Source organism: Dermacentor andersoni, chromosome 8 (assembly GCF_023375885.2).
Source record: "Dermacentor andersoni chromosome 8, qqDerAnde1_hic_scaffold, whole genome shotgun sequence".
Classification (NCBI taxonomy): Eukaryota; Metazoa; Arthropoda; class Arachnida; order Ixodida; family Ixodidae; genus Dermacentor; species Dermacentor andersoni.
This window is the reverse complement of record NC_092821.1, coordinates 152,368,598-152,384,586: the sequence shown is the minus strand read 5'-3', so window position 1 is coordinate 152,384,586 and position 15,989 is coordinate 152,368,598. Positions and strand designations below refer to the sequence as shown.

At 50.2% G+C, this 15,989-nt stretch overlaps 1 protein-coding gene across 8 annotated transcripts in view; it reads right to left on the bottom strand.

Annotated features, from left to right (window-relative positions):
- The window catches only part of LOC126525490 (protein argonaute-2-like), a 93,496-nt gene that overhangs the window by 57,865 nt on the left and 19,642 nt on the right, over positions 1–15,989 (bottom strand). For 5 of the 8 annotated variants that reach the window (XR_011896187.1, XR_008611173.2, XM_055067695.2 and 2 more), the window contains exons 3-6: positions 12,248–13,306; positions 10,279–11,199; positions 8,940–9,089; positions 4,403–4,732 (exon numbers count right to left, since the gene is read on the bottom strand). Coding sequence is in view for 6 of the 8 variants with exons in the window: in XM_055067695.2 (XP_054923670.1) it covers positions 4,421–4,732; positions 8,940–9,089; positions 10,279–11,199; positions 12,248–13,306 (2,442 nt within the window). In the remaining 2 variants the exon portion in view is untranslated. Of the gene's footprint in view, positions 1–3,805; positions 3,939–4,402; positions 4,733–8,939; positions 9,090–10,278; positions 11,200–12,247; positions 13,307–15,989 lie in introns of those variants that run through there. The other 3 variants (XM_055067693.2, XM_055067696.2, XM_055067697.2) reach the window with 2 other exon arrangements.

The window sequence follows — 15,989 nt, the reverse complement described above, 5'->3', positions numbered from 1 at the left end:
GAGTGTTGTTAGGAAAGCATAGATTAGGAGTCCCCGCTGAAGTACACGCCTGCGCGTCGGCTGCTACAGGACGGCTGCTAGAACGCACAGGCTGCAGGGAATTAACGACCCCGCGTGCAGCAACTGCGCCGATTTGGAGACGCTCGACCACTTGCTACTTCGCTGCCCTGCCTTCGATGTGGAGCGCACGGACTTGTGTACAGTCTATCGGCGACTGGGATTGACTTACGATACGGCGACTGCGCTGCTATTCCCTGCAGCCCACTCGTCCATCGTGAAGCACGCTCTTTCGGCACTGCTAGACTACTGTAATGTGTGGGGATGCGCGACTCTCACGCATCCCCTGATATGCTGTTTTCCCGCACGGCTCGCGTGGCCTGGCGCCCGCGGCACTCGGAGTGGTACAGGCGCGGTGCGAGAGATGGCGCGACCGTCGCGGCGGGGTTACTCGGGCGCCGAGGGACAAGGCGCTGTCTCTTTTTCCCGGCGGGTCGGCGAACAGCGCCGGACGTTCCGCGCGCGCTGCGACCATGCTTCTGCGAGACCGCCTCGCGTGGCCGCCTTCGAACGCACGACCGTTGGCGTGACCGAACACGCGAACGACCAGGCGTTGGGATCCAGCATGGAGCAAACATATTCGCTCGCAATGCGGTCGCGGTAAGTCGGACTTCTAGATTTGTCGCGCGCCCATCGGCATGTTTTGGGGATAGCAACTCGGCTAGCTGGCATTGATCTATGAAAGGTGCAATAAATGCCCTTGTGATTGTTTGCACTACTGTGTTGTCGTTCCTTTGTCCCAAGAGTATGGAGGAGAACCTCGTATCTCCCACATCTGGCGCCCAACGTGGGGCTCTTGGGGCATCGGACGATAATTTTAAGTGTTGCTTCGTTCAAGACCTTTGTTTGAACCGAAGCGTAGGCCTAGCGTGGATTTTGATCGCTAGCGTCGGCGGCGTGCTTTCTTGAGAGAGGCGACGGTGGCTGTAGTGTGTTTGAACTTATCAACATGCTAAGCCTTTTCGCAAGTGTTTTTTTTAATGAAATTCGTCAGTACGAGAGCCACGTGGTCTGCATCCTGGGAGAGCGAGGCTGAGCGCCCGCGGAGCAGTGGCAAGCCTGAAGCGAGTGAGTACAGAAGCCTCGTGGGTGGTCTGAATTTCTTATGTAAATAGCTTCTTCTATCTCTTTGACTCGGATGAAGTCGCGGCTCTGGGAGCCGGGTGGCCGCGGGCCACGGGTGCCACGACGGGCTGACTGGTATTGCGGCCTGGCACCGGGCGCTCCGACACCGTCTGGGACGGTGGGCGCCGTCAACTCGGATGCTGTGTGCACCGAGCGGAGTAGGACCACCTAACTGAGCTAACGTCTCCTCGCGGCTGCCTGTTTTGCGCTCATATTGAGTGTTGTTTTTGGATGCCGGTTGTTGTCAGGGTAGCGACGCTTTAGGCCTAAGGCTTTACGAAGCTGCCTGTCGCACGTGGAGGGACACAACCTGGTGGACCGTGGCGTTGAGGTGTTGCAAGTTGCTTCCCTCATTCTAGTTTAGCCTTGCACGAATTGAAATTAATCGTTCGACTCAAGAAAGCGAGCTTCGTTCACGTGAACTTAGCATCTGAGTAGCTGCCCGATCTTTTGCTAGCCGAGTTGAACATCGTACCACGTGGGCGATGCGCATGCAGAATTCCTCTCCCTTGCACTACTTTAGTGTTTGCCGAGTGTTTTGAGTGTACGCAGCGTGATTGGAGTCACCCCTGGCTGGCTGTCACCTGCACATCGTCTGCGCGGCTGCCCCGGACTACGATCGAGGCACCCCGGGCGATGGTGATGCTGTGGCCAGTTCGGCGCAGAGACTTCGGCGGCCTCCTGCATCCAGCTCACAACCCTCGGCGGCGGACAAAGGAGCCAGCGGTCACCGACAGCTACGGCGGCTCTTGCCAGCTGGGCGCGTCGGCGCGAGCGACGCTTGCTCGTACCGACTACTGCGTCGTCGTCTCCAGAGTCCTGGCCTGGGATCGTGCCGTCGAGTCGCAAAGCTGCTGCGGTGACCGGCGGACGCCAGCGGTGTACCCCAAGGACAGTCGGCTCGCATGTTACGGACAGCGTGTGGACATTTCCCCGGCGCGGCCACTGTTGCATGTAGCACCTTGTTCGCGAAGCACGGGTTGATGTTAGACTGTGTGAAATGTTTCGCCGGAATATGTAGTGATTTAAGGTTGGGGGGATGTGGGGATGCGCGACTCTCACGCATCCCCTGATATGCTGTTTTCCCGCACGGCTCGCGTGGCCTGGCGCCCGCGGCGCTCGGAGTGGTACAGGCGCGGTGCGAGAGATGGCGCGACCGTCGCGGCGGGGTTACTAGGGCGCCGAGGGACAAGGCGCTGTCTCTTTTTCCCGGCGGGTCGGTGAACAGCGCCGGACGTTCCGCGCGCGCTGCGACCATGCTTCTGCGAGACCGCCTCGCGTGGCCGCCTTCGAACGCACGACCGTTGGCGTGACCGAACACGCGAACGACCAGGCGTTGGGATCCAGCATGGAGCGAACATATTCGCTCGCAATGCGGTCGCGGTAAGTCGGACTTCTAGATTTGTCGCGCGCCCATCGGCATGTTTTGGGGATAGCAACTCGGCTAGCTGGCATTGATCTATGAAAGGTGCAATAAATGCCCTTGTGATTGTTTGCACTACTGTGTTGTCGTTCCTTTGTCCCAAGAGTACGGAGGAGAACCTCGTATCTCCCACAAATGCGACGCACTTGAGAGCGCGGCTCTGAGCCCCGCACTCATTTTTTCCCCCCTTGCCACGTTCGACCTGTCTTTCTCTCCTTCATTTTTTTCTTCCCATTCCCCCTTCCCCGTGCAGTGCTGTTGAGGTGTCCTCCTGTGAGAGACAGTTACGGCGCTGCACTCATCTCTTCCGTTTCCTTTCCTAAAATCACTTCACACACACGCCTCATACATAACTCGTTCAAACGATGATAATGCGTTCTCTCGCCATATTATTTATTCCAATAACGAGTGATTAGAATAACGAATATTGATTCAATGCTAACGGAATACCGTCGATAGTCATCATGAGGTGGGTTCTGCCACAATTTTTTGGAAAGCTAGTCACATAGCAGCCATGCATTCTTGAAAAGCTTGTTTGCAAGCTATAGAGTAAACATGTTGAGCTCATCGTGCGGTTCTCTTAGTGACAATTAGCGGTCTATAAGACGTACTGATCACAATTGTTTGCGATTTGTTCTTCACTGTCCAGTACAAGCATGATACCTAATTACACCGAAATAAATATTCCTGCTGTAAATATATGCGCATGCGTTTTAGTGTTCGACATTTCATTCGATACTTGCTGTTCGTATTCGATTGAATGATGAAACATTAACATTGCATGAGGTTACACGTTGCATAGAATGACAGTAAAGTCAACTGCACGCATCGCATTTAGTTTTGTAGAACATCCGTTTCATGAAAGTGTCGCTTCATATAGATTCCAGCATGTGTGCGTTCGATCTGCACAATTTTTCTCTGCCATTAGTGTTCTCTCGGCATGAAGCACATGTTGCGAGGTGTTCAGGCGGGAGTCAAATTGTAGACTGTGATAGTCGGTGCACAGGTAAGATGGATGTGATCACGCATTAACGTTACTGTTCAGTCGTGTAGCGCATGCACGTATCATTGAAACCTAGCAGTTTTCTTGTATTGTCTTTGCTCCGCAAAACATTCAGGGTTCAGCTATCGACACACTTGCGCCCTAGCAGCCAGCGAGCCCGAACAGACGCGAAAATGATCGCTTTGCACGACGGCGTGTTTTGCTTTTGGGAAAACTTTATTGCATCTTACCTTACTGCTATAGAAAAAAATGCAAAAAAGAAGAAACAACGACGTTTTACGTCCGCAACCTTGCGAACAGAAACCAGGAGAGAATTTCCCCTGGGAAAACCTGCAACAAAAGAACATCACACGCGTTGAATGGCACGTAACCTTAATTGCGACCATATGTGATTCGACTGCCTCAGTTTATTCCACTGAACAGCGAATCATTGCGATATCTTGATTACGTTAATTAAATGTTGGCTAATAAAACTTAAACCTATGTGTTCAATGAAAAAATAAATGCCTGTCACTAGCGTGAACGCTAATCAGCATGAAGTGGGCGCCGTTCGCGTAAATTCCTTCGTTGTTTTTAGGAAATGTGCGCTAAAGTAGACAGAATTGCTAGTGCTAGGGGCATAGGCAACCGGCATTCTGCCCTTTCAAAGAGCACGATGATGTGGCAAAATTATCTGCGTTGTTCTCGGTCTAGAATTACCACAGTTGAGAGCACTTGAATGAATACGTTGTAAGCAACGGTTGTACTACGAATGATTCAAGAAAACATTGTTTGCGTCCCACAGACCAACTCACAGATTACAGGGCGGCAGCTCAGACAAGGTACATCGAGGTCTGGAGCGCGTCCAGCACCCGGGCGGCCTCGACGTACTGGCTGGTGGCAACGTTGTCCCCGCTGCCGCCGGAAGAGTCGCTACTGGAGCCGGATACGTCCGACTCGCTCGGGACGTGGTTCTTGGCCCGTAACGCGGCCAGGTGCGCGCAGCACACGGGTGCAGGGATGCTGACACTGCGAGCGCACCGGGCGTACGTGTGGCGGAGGTAGCAGCTCAGCTTCTGCAGCTCGTCCGCCGTGAAGTTAGAGTCGTCCCAGACGATGTAGTAGTTCGTCGGGCGGCTGGTACCCTGCGAACATCGCGCGAGGCATTTCAAGGGGACTCGGCGGACCACCGAGGCTGCGTGCAGGCGCCGCTGCCTCGCACACTCGTAACGCGTGTACGTTGCTCCCCCGTGCACTATACCGCTACATATCTGTTCTACAGAGCTCTTTTCCCCAGAAAATTGCGCAGCGGATCAACAAACGGCGCCTAAATATGCTCAGTGCTACGAATGCACGCCATCAAGCACATAATTCCTTCACTAAAGCGAATTTGGGTATGTCTTGTTTCCCGGGATTTATCTGGCGCATCTGCTCTGTCGGCTTCATGCCAAGTGGACCGATCCTGCAGATAGTGCGATAGTAAAGTGCGCTCATCCCTGAGACTGCGTGATGAAGGGTCGGAACTGATCGCGGACACAGTGTAAACCGCGGTCGCGTGGTGGGGGTCTGCGCGGTTTTTAAACAGGGACGTAATATCTGTCCTGCAATACGCGTAGCATACGATTAGCAGTTGTATAGCACTTAATTAACCGCGACACAAAAAAATTGTTTGACTCTCATAAATTCTAAAATGGGCATTGGACCTCCGTAAACTTTCGTACCATAGCAGATCGCGTTGGGCGAGTTTGCGCTGAAACACTTGAAGGCGTTTTATGGAAAACACGGAGAAGGCGGGAGATGGAAATTCAAGATGATGAACAAAATGAGAACAAGGTGAAAGCAGGCTCCTGCTTTCACCTTGTTCTCGTTTTGCTCATCGTCTTGAGGTGTATTATATATTTTATGGTGTGATATGGTTAGCAAATATGGTGATGAATGTAGAAAGCAACTGGAATATGTTAAAGACGACAATTTCTAACCTAATTCAGAAATGTTCACCTATTCGAAGAATATTCTCAAATAACTATACATCTTGGCACAACAGGTACATAAACCAACTTCCTAACAAAAAGAAGAGTTTATTTTTAAGTAAAGATCACAGAAAGTTTCTCATTGATTGTTACCTGCAAAACAGTCGCTTCAACGTTTCTTAATTCCGCTTTGTAACGTAGCAAATTTTCATTTTTATACACTTGCAAACATGTAAAAACTAAGCTTTTGGAATACGGTAAAAATCAATTTTTATCCACCTAGTGATCCGGTGCCGACACTTCTCTGCGCCTCTGCTTTCAGTGATGCTTTTCATCTGCAACCCCTTATCACATACCCTTCCAGAATTTCCCATGCATCGAGTAGTTTTTGATTTGGCTGAAAGCGCAACACTGATCGACAAACTAAAGTCAAGTTCCACTTGATGGGTAGGTCTGATCAACACGAAGTTCCTAAAAGCACAATGGAGTGCTGCTCAATTATTCTAGAGTATCATAGGGATCAGGTTACTCACCGAAGACTGAAAAATAAGTAAATTCGTGCGAATTTTAAGACCTGGACAGTAAGTAAGCCGTCAAGCTTTAAACCTATTTCACTTACGTCAGTTCCATGTAAAATTTTTGAGCATGTTTTACACATGTTGTCAATTTTATAGAAGGTAGCAGTGTTGGAGCGCAGCTTTTAAGCGCCCGTTCCTGCGTTGAGCGTCGGCGTGCCTCGGCGTCGTCGGCGTAGCCGAGCAAACGAGCTGAACGAATGGTGAAAGAGCGAACGCGGAGCGCAGCGAGGCATGAAAAGCGAAGACAGCACGAGGAGCAAAGCGGAGGAGGAGGCTACAGTGAAATTAAGTGAAGAAGGAGGGTATGGCAAACACGTGAGGAGAAAAGCGTAGCGCCGCTCTGCGGCGACGATGGCTACAAGATGGCGCCAGAGTAGACGCATCGTCTGTTCACCAATGGCATGCGGCGAACGCGTCCAACGATATTATATATGAAAACAAAGCGTTGCATTAACAGAGGTCTGGTTGCCGCGGCTGCTGTGAATCGCACCCACGCGCCACCTCTGTGCTGTCTCTCGCGATCTCCCGATTAGCGAGGCCCCAGTCGCGCCACACTTCTCTCCGTCTGCAACGTGCCGCACGAGATAGATTGTCCGAGCCAGTCAATATATCGCGAAACGAAAACGCGTATAGAGCTGCGCTCAAATTTCGCATTAGGGAGTATCGTAATCGTCGGTGAATTTTTGTTCTCTATGTCACATCATGGCTTCCGCAAGTTTTTATCATGGAAACTCAACTTATATCTTTCAATGTACACATGCAAGTCATTTGCAAATCTGTCTTTATTGTGGATTGTATTTACATTTTTCCAAGACTTTCGATAATGTTAATCACTCTTTGCTGTTAAATAACCTAAGTGCATTAAATGTTGACCCGCAAGTACTTGATTGGATCTGTGAAATTTTTACCTGCCGTGTCCAGTATGTTACAGTCAACTCTCTCCTCCCACGCCTCACCACTCGGTTCTGGCGTACTTCACAGTCCTTGGCTCTCTTATTTCTCAGTTGTTTATTAACGACTTGCCTAACAACATTAATTACCGAGTTTGTTCGATGGCGATTGTGTTGTTTACCGGAAAATAACTGACGAGTGGAACGTGCTATTTCTTCAGATTGATCTAGATAACCTAATTCAGTGGTGCCGCACGTGGCAATAAATAGTGATGAATGCATGCGCGCAACTAGGCGTGATGTCTCTCCGTCCTATTTCCCTAAAAATAACTCCCCGCAAACCGCATCTATTGCTACCTTGGTGTTTAAATATGTGGTGATTTGTCCTGGAAGCAACATGTCGATCTCGTAATAGCGTAGAACGACAGAAAGCTGAGCTAGTTGGTAAGGATTCATTATGCAAAAACCTTTTTTTTTTTGCATAATGAATCCTTACCAACTAGATCGGCTTTCTGTCGTTCTAAACTTCATTTCTAGTACTCTGAGCCCTTTTCCGTGTTCCCCTATTTCTCTGCACAATCCTGCTTGATACCATTACAGAGCTTGCGCAGATGAGTTTTGTGTCTTCTTTCTTCTTTGCGCCCCTGTGCTCCCTTCACTTGATAAGCGGCGTTCGTGTTGTCCACTTCTTTTGTGTCCTGTCTGCACGCCTCACCTTTTTTCGTAATAGCGAAAGCGAACCAAACCTTAGGTTACTTGAAAAGTAATTTCTACCTTGACCCACTGTCACTAAAATTGTTACTTTATGCTACCTATGTTCGGCCCCAGCTAGAATACGCCTCGCCTGTATATGACCCACTTAACTATACGCTATAATACCGGCTACTGAAGTAGTACAAAATAATTCCGCTCGTTTCGTCTTAGCCAAATACTAGCGTCATAGAAATGAAAGCTACTCTTCCCTTTCTCTGTAGCCATCCGCAGAAAGCAGTCACACATTTGTCTTTTTCACAGAGTGTATTTCCACAACACGGCACTTAGGTCCTTGTTATTACTTCCAGCACCATTTCGTTCACATTGGCTTGATCGTCCGCATAAGGCTAGCATACCGTATTTTTCAACGAGTGCAGGCTCACACTCATTTGTGCCCACAGCCCCGAGGGAGTGGAATTACCTAGCCGCCTCCATAACAAATAAGCCTACTATAAAAATACTGTATAAATAGTTATTTTTGTGTGCGCTTCTTATTTGAGAGGTGCAACTTAATTCATTTTATGCTTTTTCTGTTCTATTTGGCTATGCATGCCTCGCCCCTCTTATGTATTCATACCCCGAGGGTACTCCAAACAAATAAAATACGTATGTATGCCGTTGAATTGCTTTTGAAAGTCTAATCTTCGATTCGACACTGCGTCACGTAGCACCCTTTTTAGCGCTTTCTTTCCATAAGGCCCGCTCTTCGAGTACGCATTGTTCGCGCTCCTCATAACCTAGAGTTGACATGCAGTGGCGCTTGTTAATGTCTGTATTCTTCGCCCCGGCTACATCACGGCCCCCAGGCAAAGAGCTTCGCAAAAGCGGCAGTTAAGTACCGCAAACTGAGTGTCCAAGGTCACTCGCCCGTTCTGTTTTACGAGTGTTTTATATGCACTACAATGGCGTTCTCAAGTAAAACTTTAGTAGGACCTTCTGGCGGGCTAGTTGGTTCATAACTTTAGACGTTTTTTTGCGCAGTTATCAGAAACGCCTCAAGTAAAACGTTTAGCGCAAGTTAAACGTTAAACCACTCTCGTCGGGCGACTTCAAAATTTGCCCACGAGTAAAATAATGAACCCCCTGGTAGAGCGCTTCGCGCGACGTGCACCGGGAGTACTCCTCGCAAAGGCCATCGTGTAGGGCGTAGTCATTGATTACCTGGACGACGGAGTGGCTGTCGAGGAACAAGTCCGGCGGATGCGCGACCGTGGTCGGCACGAAGCGGTGGCGCACCACGACGAAGGCGCGCGCCGGTTCGTACGACTCGTTGGGCGACAGCTCCTTGCGCGCCAGCCGGATGGCGCTCACCTGCGCCGGTATGCACGCCGTTCGAGGTCGCCATTTTTTTGTGCGGCGGGAGAGGTGAAGCCACGTTCCTTTTACCAGATCGACGAACATACCGCTAGTTGGTGCACGTTCACTGTTGTTCCGCCATGCACACTGACGGGGACAAGGTCAACACTGACTGGGAACGAAGACACAAACTGACGCGAACAAGGGCGCTTCTTCGTGTCAGCGTGTCTTTTCGTTCCCAGTCAGTGTCCATCTTGTCCCCGTCAGTGTGCATGGCGGAACAACAGTGCAACTATCTAAAATATACTGAACTCCGGCCCTGCGATCGTTCAGCTATACTGTAGGAATGATTTAGTATAGCAAGCGGATCAGACTAATTTCTGTGACTCGAGACGAGTTCCTGTGGCTTTATCTGCCTTCACTGCATACAGTTACAAGCAATCGCATTTTTTTTGCACATGCATAATCACGGCAAAGTGTTCCATTTTGAACGCAATATTGTGTTGAATGTGATCAAATCGGAAGTCACAAATCATTCCCATGCTGGCCGAGTCCCCATGCATTTCCCTCAAGTATTTTTGCAAGAGGCGCAGAGAGTGTCGATCGCTGGATATTCGATTGTGCTGCTGCAAAGTTGCAAAAGGCTGCCACACTTATTTTTTTAAAAATCGGTTAACAATGAATCGAAGCAACCGACGTGTCATAGTAATTTTCTAGTGCAGAAAAAGGACACAGGACTGATAGAAACGACGCAGTCCTGTGTCTTTTATGTGCGCAGAAGGAAGGACACGGAACTGATAGAAACTAAGTTGTCCTGTGTCCGTTATGTGCGCAAAAAAGAAGATTACTATGGTTCACCTATACATGCCCAAACATACGCTCTTTCACGATATGTCACTATCGTCCACAATGATAAACTTGCACTTGGTTCGATCGGCAGGAAATGTAGTCATCGTGCGGAGACGCGCTGTGTTGAGCGTCGAAGTTCGCATAAATCGAAGTGCATTCGCCAACTCGGAAAGCGCGAGTGCCGGGGCGAGGCGGTTTCTGGTCTCCGTACCACAATTTCAGCCTTTAGTGTGGAACTATGGAAACCGCTCATTGGCCCTCGACTAGCAAGGAAACCTTGTGCATCTTTTCGTGTCTATACGGCGTTTTAGTCCTTTTGAAAGACACGTCGACCCACCATGTTGGACGCTCTTACCTCGCGGTTTCGAACTTCGAGGAACTGTCCCTCGCTGACGCCGTCGCGGTAGAAGATGATGCGCTCTGGCTTGTGCTTCGTGGCGCCGAAGAAGGCCTTGAGCATATCCTTCATCATCTCCTTGAGATCCTTGATGATCTCGACTCGCGCCTTGGCATCGGCATGCTCCATCTGGATGCGGACGGCGGCGTGGAACTTGGACGGTATCGAGTCGAGTCTGCCGACGCAGGCGGCGATCGAGGGCCGGATCTTGTCGCCGGGCGACGGGTGAGACACGTCGGCGCCGATGGTGACCACGGGCTTCTGGAACAGCGTGGGCTTCTCTTGCGCCAGCAGGCTGTTGTTGGTGCCGCCCATCCTGGCGTTGACCTTCGGGCACAGGTTCTGCACGAGCGCCGCGTTGCGCTTCTTGACTACGCTGTTGTCCAGCAAGCACTGAGTGCACAGCCCGAGCTCGGTCTCGGCAACCTGCTTGATCTCGGCGCAGCTTGTCGTCTTGGCGATCACGACGACGACCATCCGGAGCTTGCTGCGCTTGTGCTGCTGCTCGCCGAGGATGGAGCGAATGGATCGCCGGTTGTGGTCGGGCGCAGAGATCTCGAGCGGCTGGTCGATGCGCATGCCCAGTTCCAGGCCGATGCGCATAAGCACCTTGAAGTTGTCGAGGTGGTCGCGCTGCGCGAACCGGCTCAGGCTGACCAACGTCCAGCGGTCCATGGTGGCTGGCTTGTAGAAGTGCTGGCCACGAAGATCCCACGTGCCCTCGCGCGGCTCGCTGGGGGAGTCGTTCTCGAGCACCAGCGAGGGAGGCTCGAGCACTCGACCCTTGAGCTGCGTTGGATCGGTGCTGATCTTGATGTCGAATTCGCGCAGGTAATTCTTGGTGCTGTTCACCAGATCGCGCACGGACTGGCGGATTTCCTGCGAGTCAAAACAAAACTACGATGAGGCAGGAAAGAAAAAACGTATCCGGGCGAACTTGCACTCGGCGATGGTAACAGTGACGGGTACGGCCAACAGCTTCGCTCTCATGCAGCTAACAGTCTGGCCTTTGAATAGAGAGTTCTTACTTTCTTAAGAGGCATACAAACAGCCTTCAGCTTATTTGTGTTTAGTTTGCACAAATTGGGAATTTCAGATGTCTCAAACTGCATACTAATGCGATAGGTATGCAGGTCGCTTCTACAAATTGACTAAGGAATACTTAAATATAGCCGCTTTGAAATAAAAGGGCGGTTACTTCGCAGACATGCAGTCAGTGGTGACGACCGTGAGGTGACGGGTGACACGTGGTAATTAGTCGCTAGTTAACAAAATATCGTAAATTGACCTTTATGCTTTTAGTTTCAGCGGGCTCAATGTAATTGGGAAATTGAAACAAGCTGTCCCTACAAGCCATTATCAACTTTTGGATCTAGAAAGATGCGATTACACGCGGAATCGGGGCACGACGAATTCAGCGCGCTAAACAGAAACTGGGAGGCTAAAGCGAGCGCAAAGCCGCAGAGGCAACGTTCTGCTCACGTCACCCAGCAGCGGGCAGCCAACGCACTGGCTGCCCGCCGCTGGCTAACGCGACGAATTTCGTCGTGCCACAATTCAGCGGGTAATCGCATTTTTCTAGATCCAAAAGTTGATGATGGCTTGTACAGAGAGCTCGTTTCAATTTCCCAACTACGATGAGCCCGCTGAAACTAAAAGCATGAAAGTAAATTTATGATATTTTGTTAATTAGCGACTAATTATAACGTATCACCCGTCATCTGATGGTCACCACCACTGACGGCATGTCTCCAAAACAACCGTCCTTTTATTTCAAAGCGGCAATTTTTAAATATTACGCAAAGTCTTCGTTCCGAACATAGTTCTTGACAATTAATTCTCGGATATGTTAGGACTGATTTCTGTATTTCCCCCCCTCATTATGTCTTTCATTCGCGGAATGTTGCGATGTGGAAAACAAAAATACCTGGAAGCGCTTGGCAGGCTGCTTGGCCGTGCGCTCGATCATCTCGGCGGCGTGGTTCTCGTCGAGCTTCTTGCGGCAGTGCTCGACGAGCTCGCGCACCTCGAGCAGAATGTAGACCGGGTGCACGAGGCTTCCGCTCTGCACGCAGGGAAAGTGCGGGTACGCGAGGCGGCTGTCGCGTTTCTCGAAGTACTCGGCCACGGAAGTTCTCTTCCCCTCCTCGCCGAAGAAGATCTCCTTGGCCGACTCCTTGGTGACGCGCACAACCGTGTACTTGCGCGGGCAGGGCAGGTGCGTGACCTTCACGCGCAGCCGCTTGTTGAGCCGCGCGTGGTGGAAGTCGCGAAGCGTCTTGAAGTCGGCGGGCGCCATCTCGAGCCGGCTATCGCCGAAGATCTTGCGCATCAGCGGAAGAGACTCGTAGAAGGCGGTCGCCGACACATCCGCATTCAGCACGGGCTTCGACCAGGCCGGCCACACGCTCGCGTCGTAGTCGCCGCCGTTCGGCTCGTGCGGCGGCGGTGCCCCCAAGGAGAGCCCGACGGGCGTCGGCTCCATCGACGGCCCGTGGCGCACGACGACGTCGATCGCCAGCTGCAGCACCTCCTGGGGTGCGCTATTGACGCGATTCTGGTAGACGGCGTGCAGGGCGCCCAACTTGACAGCGGCCGCGTGCTGGACCTTGACGAGGAACTTCTGCATCCTCTGGTCCTCGTTTAGTGCAACGGAGAAGGTCCGCTCGCAGAAGTTGAGCTGGCGTCGCGTGTACAGGTTCTTGCGGTCGTCGAAAGCCGGGATGCAGTTGGAGAGGCCGTGTCGGTACTTCCCGACGAGCAGCTCGATTACTAGGCGGTTGACCTTGGTGCTGAGGCAGCGATACCCCTGCTCGGGCACCTTGGCCCCCGCTGAGGTGCCGCAGTGGATCTCCACGTCGTAGTGAACCACGTTGCCGTCGGGGATCTCGATGCTGAAGTGGTTGGCGACCAACTGGATCGGCCGGCCAAGCTTTTCGTGTGCGGGTCGCCGATGAAAGTGCGAAGGAAGGGACCGTTCCATCTCCTGCGACACATTTATGCAAGTTTCGCCAATCCGCTGAGCTAATAGAGCTTTACCTTGACCGCAAACGTAGTAATGTTACACACCAAACTGCTGACGTAAGGCGGTCGGTACAGAGATAATGGTTAACATAGTCCTTTTACGATTTTCCTTCGACGATCAAGAACACACGCAAAGCAACGTTTTAATGCATTGTACATAGTCCTTCTTACGATTTTCCTTTGACGATCGAGGCCACACGCAAAGCAACGTTTTAATGCATTGTAGTTGGACAAAGCGTCACATGTCTATCATTGTCGGTACTGGCATCCACGGTAACCCATAGGCGGTAAAACTAATACTAAAACTGCGCAAGGATGGATATGTTACAAGACAAATCATGCACGTTGCACATGACGTAGCGTCAGCTACGTAACCAGCCGCCGTCCTTGTGGCATTATTTTCACGCTAACTTTGAAGCAATAGTGTTATTTGGCTTCTACAACAAGCTCATCTTGCAGTGCAAAGAAGCCTTCGCATGCAATAAATAAACTTAAAGAGAAGGTTTCGTTGACCTCGTGAGTAATGGCACAAGACAACCATCCCCGTCATGAAACGTCCTCCCCCTTGCTCATTTTCGCAGAACACATTTTTGCCGCTTCAAAACGAACTCTGTCGCGACCGCCGGTGGGAGGACATCCTCGGCCCTCGGTAAAAGTATAGAGATAATCCAAAAGGAGTGCCGACGTCCGGTGTGCTGTTTCCGTCACGTCGCGAAGGTGTACGATACATCGCGCCGCAAGAACCATTCCCGCACTATTTGAAGACACGTAGGGAAAGTTCCTCACTTGGTGTATTTCCCGCGAGACCGGGCAGCGCGGTATAGTGCGCGTCGCCCCACCTCGGAAGCCATTTTGTGCTACGTTCTTCGCAGTCAGGTGCAATGTGGTGGCCAGAATATGCGGCGTAAGCTAACTCGTATACAAGGCTGTTTACTCTATGTTACACGACCGGGCACTGCTTAATCATTAATATTCTCAATATGTCGGTCTATAGGTGCTTAACTTTGTTCTTACCAGACACTTTGGAATAAATAGGCTAGCAGTCTTCATGTAACACCGTAGATGGCTTAAGCCGTACAATATCCTATAGTCGGTGACAAACTAAGAATTACAAACAAGCCCCGCCCACAAAACCGCAGCGGAGCCGCTTTTCCCCTGTGAAAGAGAGCCGAGCCAGCAGATGGACTCCGCGGCGCTCACAGCTTAGCAACTTTGCTCTGCTAATGTAAGTGACATACTAAATGGAATGTAAAAGGTCGTTATTGAAAGCTTAATTAGCGTATTTGGTTGAGCGCTGATGTCAGGATCGCCCACAAAATTTGCCAAGACGGTGAAGACGTTTTAATTAGTAAAAAAAAAGAAGACTGTACGGAGAAGACGTTCTAGACTGGTAAAAAGCGCAGGAAGTAACGGAAATGAACGAACATCATTAACTGGCGCATTAATGCATATTGCGTTGGAATTCGACAGCCTACATATAATATCTTTTATTAGGTTGCCACCTTCTATAGGTGCCATACATGCAGAACTTGGAGATGAGCACCTTAAATGTCTCCAAATCCCCCCCCCCCCGCCCCATTGTGTGTGTGTTTGTGTGTGTGTGTGCGCGCGCGCGCGCGATGAGAACAGTGTATGGCCAATTTTCATCCGAGACAAAGTGGAAGCCACGATGATTGAGAACCTTGAAAGGCGACCATCGCTGGCAAAATCAACAGCCACGCTTTCTTCGCATGATGTCAATCATTTCTCTGTGTTCTGGATTGTCTTGCTCTCACAGGGCCTGTGCGACACAAGAGTGGCTTGCTGTGAACATCGGCGGCCACTTGACCCTCAATGTGGCCATCGATGCTTATAAACCTGCTACGCTGCTATGTATAGGCGGCGTCGTCGTTCAGAGCTACAGGAACATGTTGCCACACAATGTAAAAAAAAGAAATCGTTAAAGGCTGCAACTGCGGGAGCATTGCCCAACACCGACACAAACTATCTGACAAGAGCCGTCATCGAAGCCGAAATAAGTCAATAATTGAGAGTGAAGAGCAAGCTTTAGCTCGGGCCCAACTCCGATGCCGCCCATTCAAACACATGTAATAAGCAGAAATGCTTTTCTTAGATAAACCCTAGGCCGATTTTAATCAAATTTGTTGCACTTGAGAGCGAAAGTTAAACTGTAGCGACTCTTGAAAGAGGAACATTGATTTAGGGTCTCAATTGTTTTACAGGAATTACCGTACGTCTGCAGGTTTGAAAAGTTAGGAGCGCGAAATTGACAAATTAGTAACTCTGCACGAAGAACAGATATAGCAGTCCTGTAAACAACATCCGCCAGAGCATCTAGAGGGGACCAATTTGGTACATTAATTTACAGCTTACTGTGGATTCGTTACAATGTTTACAAGAGTATTGCAAAGGTTCTCACATATTTGTGATGTATTTAAATGTCATGTATAATACATAAATGTTGTAAGCTTTAGATGTAATATATGCAATTCACAGAATTGTGACATCGGTTTCCATTGATGAGAAAATTGTCAACTTCGTAGTTTCGTTCTCTGAAAATTTTTGCGGTGGTCAATAATTTTTATTAAATTGATGACCTAGATCAAAAATCCGCTTCCAAGAGTCCCTAGATTTTACCTTGCGTT